The sequence below is a fragment of the Carlito syrichta genome, unplaced genomic scaffold (assembly GCF_000164805.1).
Source record: "Carlito syrichta isolate Samal-C Ts95f unplaced genomic scaffold, Tarsius_syrichta-2.0.1 Scaffold307028, whole genome shotgun sequence".
In the NCBI taxonomy this organism is placed as follows: Eukaryota; Metazoa; Chordata; class Mammalia; order Primates; family Tarsiidae; genus Carlito; species Carlito syrichta.
In genome coordinates this window covers 12,134-18,058 of record NW_007251124.1, presented here as the reverse complement: position 1 = coordinate 18,058, position 5,925 = coordinate 12,134, and the positions used below count along the sequence as shown (strand labels likewise).

Genomic DNA, 5,925 nt, shown 5'->3' with positions numbered 1-5,925 from the left:
GATCCTAAGCAAGATACTTCATCACAGCTCAGTTTTCTCATCTATAAAATGGGAAAACTGACAGCATTTATGGAATCATGAGATAGGACATACTAGCACAGTGCCTGTAAAAAAATTAGAGTTGACATTACTTTTAAAAACAAACCAAATATTGTGTTATGATACTTAGATCCTGTCAGGAAATGTTTAGTTCAAGTCCATCGAAAGTAAATGCTAAGATATTTCTTATAAAGTCTCTTAGTGGAAGATTTTGTAGATTTCACATTAGATTATTATACTTCTAATGTCAATGTCCTAGTTACATTTTATAATGTAAAAACAATACATGTTGTGAAATATTTAAGCCTTATATAATTCTCACATTAATGAAAAAAATATGCCTCATCAAACAGGTGAAAGTGGTAGAGCAGAATTTACCTTTTTATTCTGAAAACATTGGTGGAGCTCCAACTTGCTGCAGATACCATCCCTCTCTTTACCCTTTCGGATACTATCACTCCCAACACTCTCTTGGCAGTCTTTTCTGGAGAAGAGAGCAGCTAGTAGCTGTGAAATAAAGTTTCAGGACCTTTATTTTCAGTATTAACCACCTCAGCCAAGCTCTTCTACAATTGCCAGTAGCCAGAGAATACTGTCAAGAGAGCCCCCCAAATGATAGTCCCTATCAACACATGCCAGAAAGGTGCCCCAAACCAATAAAAGTCTAGTTATACTACTGTGTCTGTCTTCCAGCTTCTTAAGGTTAGTTCAATTTGAACACCTTTCCTAATCCAGTTTCTGCTTAATTAACTTGTATCCTCCACCTGTCTTGATCTCTGGATTCTAGCCTCTTGCCATGGATGCTCTCCTGGTTTTTTACTTCCTGGCATGACCTCTGAACACAGATTTTGGTCTCATATTGGAATACTGCCATAACATATGTCCTTTTGTTTGACATGATTCTTTAACTTAATATCACCTAGTTTTGTGGTTTCTTAAAAAAAAAAAAAAGGTCTGCAAACACTGTTCTGTAGTGTAATGTGCAAGCTATTTTACTCTTGGGTTTAGCCTACTTCTTTTTGTGGAGAACAAACTAGAAGAATTTACTAAGGCTGATGGTCAGTCTCTTTACTGGAACCTTTCTCTTCTATCCCACACTAATCATGATTAATCCCCCAAACAGTACCTGTTTCTCTACACCCCACTGCCATAGACTAACCTTTATTAGCCTCCCCCAAATACTGTCTTTTGGCTTGTCTTTAGCAGTCAATGAGAGAAGAGGCACATTCCCATTCTCACAGATAGCATACACACAGAGATGAAGATCATACATAGAAATGCAAGCCTGAGAATGAGAGAGAAAGAAAAAAGAGACACCGGTCTTTCAGTCTTTCATCTTGTCCAGTATTTATTTTTTTATTTAATATTTTTCACATTTGGTTATTTAGTATTTCCATATGAATTTAGTTCTTTACATTAATAGATTTTCCCTCATGTGAATTCTCTGATGTTGACTAAGGTGTGATCTCTGACTGAAGGCTCTCCCACACTCACTGCATTCATAAGGTTTCTCTCCAGTATGAATTCTGAGGTGTCTAATAAGGTGTGAGCTCACTCGGAAAGTTTTCCCACATTCACTGCATTTATAGGGTTTTTCTCTGGTGTGGATTCTCTGATGCAGAATAAGATGTGAGTTCAGACTGAATGCTCTCCCACATTCTTTGCATCCAAAGGGTCTTTCCCCAGTGTGAATTCGCTGATGTCTAATAAGATCTGAGTTTCCTGCAAAGCCTTTCCCACACTCATTACATTCATAGGGTCTCTCTCCTGTGTGAATTCTCTGATGCCTAACAAGTTTTGAGCTATGCCTGAAAATTTTCCCACACTCATTACACCGATGAGTTTTCTCTCCACTGAAAATTGCTGCATGTGTAACAAGTTGTGTACTCTTGAAAGATTTTCCATATTGGTGAATTTTTTCTCTAGCACAAATTTTTTGATGGTTAATAAAATCTGAATTCCATTTGAAGCTCTGGTCATAGGTACCGTTTTTACAGGATTTTTGGTGTGTAAATTCATTTGAGTTCAGATTTAAACTCTTCTCACATGCATCATGGCTTATTATTTCACCTGTGAGTGTATTTTTGTGGGTGAGGATTTTACCAAAACCTCCATCCCGGGCAGATGAGAGTCTTTGACACTCCCCTGGCTTTTTTACCCTGCCTGCAGTCTTACAGATGCCTTGAGGTTCCTCAGATTCTTCTGACATGTATCCTGAGATTCTTCCAGACTTAATTCTCGGTGATTCCACTTTTTCATAAATTTCCAGCTTTGGCATGGATCCATTGTTTTCACTTTCATTAACTAAAAAAATGAAAAAAGAAAGAGGTAAATATCACTTGTTTTCTGTGCTAGAAGCAATGAACATTTGGGGGTATGCTATTGTTATATATCAATGCTTCATTTGACCACTTTAAATAAGTGGCCTTTTACATGAGAAGAGTGATGAATAAGGACACAAATGAAAGAAACGTTATCATCAGCGAGAATTGAGAGAGGGGAGATAAAGTAAGGAGAAAGAACTATACAATGTGACTAAGGGGGACCTTGGGAACTTGGGTGTATGATACACTTCTAATGGCTAAGAGGGAAATGGGGAGGGACCACCTCAAAGAAAGCAGATGAGGACACAGGAGAGAAAAGTAAAGCTATACATGACTTTGAGGTATGTGTGAGAAAACCTCCATCCATCCATCATGTATTTCTTCTTCATATTTCATGGTCAGTCAATCTTCTAAGTTCTGTCATGACTTTCCACTAAGTGCCCTCTGCCCAGTATCTTCCTTTACATTTCTGCTCCCATCACCATAATCTGGAAAATCATCATTTTCTAACTAAATGACTGTTGCTGCATTCTTGCTGTTTGGACTCTGTACTTTTATTCTGCCTAGTTATCCTAAATATCCTTACCAGACTAATTGTCATTAAACACTGTCATCCTTTTATACTTACTCAGAAATCTTTAATCTTTTTCTTTTACAAGTTTAAACTTCCTAGCCTGATTTCCAGGACCCTTTTATGATCTAGTCCTCACAAATCCTACCTTCTAGCTCATGACTATATACCGGGCTCATGACTCTACTGTCCTGTAGTCAAGCAGTCACTGTTTGTTACAGGGTTTCCTTTGTCTTGAGTATGCTAGGGCAGGAAAAGGGGATTAGGAAGTGCTGGTCTTGATGTGAGGAAAATTTATAATTTTATATGTGGTAGATGGAAATGTTTCCAGAATAACCTGAAGGAAGAATATGTGGTAATTTATTAAAAATTAACAATATTATTCTTAGGATTATTACTAGGACCACTGACATCTAAAGTAATATTGCAGCTATGAACCTTTTAAACAGGTAAGTTTTAGAACAGAGATGAGTACTCTATGGAGGCAGTCTCTAGAAGTATGGCCAACTTTCTACAAAAAGACAAAGGAACTTTCTAAGACCAAGAGTACAATATAAAAGGCAACAATATGGATCATATTCTATGCACCTGTGAATTATATTTCATTTTTGAGTATATGATCATGTATCTGTCTCCCTGTCTATCATTACACATACTTTTCTATTAACATATTTTGTATCTGTTCATGTGTTTCTTCCTCTTTTCTCTTTTGATGGCATTTTATTAACATTCACTTCATTTCCTTTAATCTGATCATATCCTAAAAATATTCTGTGTTTCTGAAATATTCTTGATAAAGAACAAAACTATCTTTTATCCCCCAATTGGCTAAAGACTTATAGGAAAGCAAGTGCTCTACTTTTCCTTGGGTAATAAAGGGAAGAATCACCTGCAGTTAACAAGACTAATTTGAAGGGGAAAGTTCATTCTCCCAATCTCCTATTTTGTTTATTAATTTACTTATTTATTTATTTAGAGACAGGGTCTTGTTCTGTTGCCCAAGCTGGAGTATAGTGGTGTAATCATAGCTCACTGAAGCCTCAAACTCTTGGATTCAAGTGATCCTCTTGCCTCAGTCTCCTAAGTAACTAGGACTATAGGTGCACCCTACCATGCTTGGCTAATTTTATAAAGTTTTTTGTAGAGACAAGGTATTGCTATGTTGCCCAGACTGGTCTCGAAATCCTGGCCTCAAGTGATCCTCCCATTTCTACCTCCCAAAGTGCTGGGATAACAAGTATGAGCCACTCTGCCTGACCTACTTTCCCACTTCTTTAGTGATATGCACCACATAGCATTTTTCCCCTTACCACAGTCCAGGAGGACCTGGGGTTCTGAAGAACCATAATGGGCTTTGGTCTCCACTGGCTGGAAATGGACACTAAGTGCTGGTCCAGGAGGTGACACATTTTCCCTGAATATTTCTTGTCCATGTCCATAGCCTGGAACCTGAGAAAAACAAAGCACATTTGGGCTAATGAGAAAATTCCTATTGGAATTAAAAATTTTCTAACAAGGAGAACCGCAAATAGGAATACAAAACTGGAGAAAGAATAATCAAGTCTGAATCAATTGTAAAATGCAGTGTGGTACCAAACAGACAGGAAAGGAGATATAAATGCACACTGAACCAAGAGCTCCTGCAAGTCTCATTAGATACTCCATCTCATTAGATACTCCATCCCTTTCCTCCCATTGTGGGGGCTACATCCATTATGGAGGTCTTAGATCTCCCATCCCCTGTGCACCTGGAGTACTGCTTCATCAGTGTCTCTCTCCAAATCTTCCAGTATGGTCACTGCCTCCTCTCCACTCTCTGGATAATGTTCACGCACCCAGGCCTGCAGATCCCCTGGTAGAATGGTCAGGAACTGCTCCAGCACCAGCAGCTCCAGAATCTGTTCCTTAGTATGAATCTCTGGCTTCAGCCACTGACTGCAGAGCTCCCGGAGCCGGCACAGTGCCTCGTGAGGTCCAGGGGAATCCTGGTAGCAGAACTGCCTAAAAAGTTGCCGGCAGAGCTCCTGTCTGAGGGGATCACTTCTCTGTAAGCAAGTGTCCTGCCTCCAGATAAACTCTTCTTCTTCTATCTTCACTATCACAAGTCCTTCATCCTCTGAAAAATTCTGAGCTGCAGTTTTCTTTGAGTCTGTAGCCATCTCTGCGTAGATTATATTATCAGAAAACCCACCTCTGCTTTTGGAAGGGTCTTCGTTAGCTTCAAGAGCTCTCCTGAGGGATAAAAAATGACTATTACTGTCTAGGAAGATCAAAGTGACCACATCACAGGAATTATCATTCTCCATTACATAAAAATTTACTGACATACTTGCTCTGTGGCTACAACAATTATATGATTTCTACTTCAACACAGCTTAAAATTTAAATATAAAAATCATTTAAACTAGAAACATTAAACTTAGAAGTAATACTAAATATTAACAAGCCCCATGTGATTAAGTTTTATAAATGAGTCACACAAAATACAAAGCAAAAGAGAAAAATGATAGAAGTGCTTTATAAAATAGGAGATGGAAAAAATACAGCTGATTGCAATGATCAAGAGAAGCTTAATGAAAAAGAAAAAACAAATTCTGAAGAACAGATAGGATTTGATGTGGTAGAGAAAGAGGAGGAAATTACAAACAGAGATAGTTAAGGGTAGGAACACAGCAGTGGGAAAGCAAAACATATAGTAGGGTCGTATGAGAAAATTATAGAAAATTATATGGAACCATACTGTAGAAAGCATCAGATATCAAGTTCATTAACTTAGAGTCTCTCTTTGGGGCACTGGGAAGACAATAAAAGCTTCTGAGCAGAATGAACTACTGAACATTGTGGAGATGCATATATTCTTCATTTTCAGGGTGAAATGCAACATGAAAAGATAGAGGCCATTGTGCTCATTCAAGTATAAGGAAAACACAGGTTTGGATTGTAATAAATATATTTAGAATTTGGAACCAGGATTACTTATCAATCTCTTAA

At 38.0% G+C, this 5,925-nt stretch overlaps 1 protein-coding gene across 1 annotated transcript; it reads right to left on the bottom strand.

Moving 5' to 3' along the window:
- Nucleotides 1-1,361: 1,361 nt before the first annotated feature.
- On the bottom strand, nt 1,362-5,095 carry ZNF165 (zinc finger protein 165). The gene is made up of 3 exons (XM_008063766.1): nt 4,683-5,095; nt 4,245-4,383; nt 1,362-2,343 (listed from the first exon to the last, which is right to left on the bottom strand). The coding sequence occupies exons 1-3, from the start codon at nt 5,091-5,093 to the stop codon at nt 1,451-1,453; spliced, it is 1,443 nt and encodes a 480-aa protein (XP_008061957.1). The 5' UTR covers nt 5,094-5,095; the 3' UTR covers nt 1,362-1,450.
- Nucleotides 5,096-5,925: the final 830 nt, after the last annotated feature.

What these genes read in the sequence shown, in the direction of transcription:
- ZNF165 (XM_008063766.1), bottom strand. Translation starts at nt 5,093, where the DNA reads ATGGCTACAGACTCAAAGAAAACTGCAGCTCAGAATTTTTCAGAGGAT. An exon ending in CTGATGAAGCAGTACTCCAG is followed by an intron (nt 4,384 to 4,682) that starts GTGCACAGGGGA and finishes TGTTTTTCTCAG; the next exon opens with GTTCCAGGCTATGGACATGG. An exon ending in CCAGGTCCTCCTGGACTGTG is followed by an intron (nt 2,344 to 4,244) that starts GTAAGGGGAAAA and finishes TCATTTTTTTAG; the next exon opens with TTAATGAAAGTGAAAACAAT.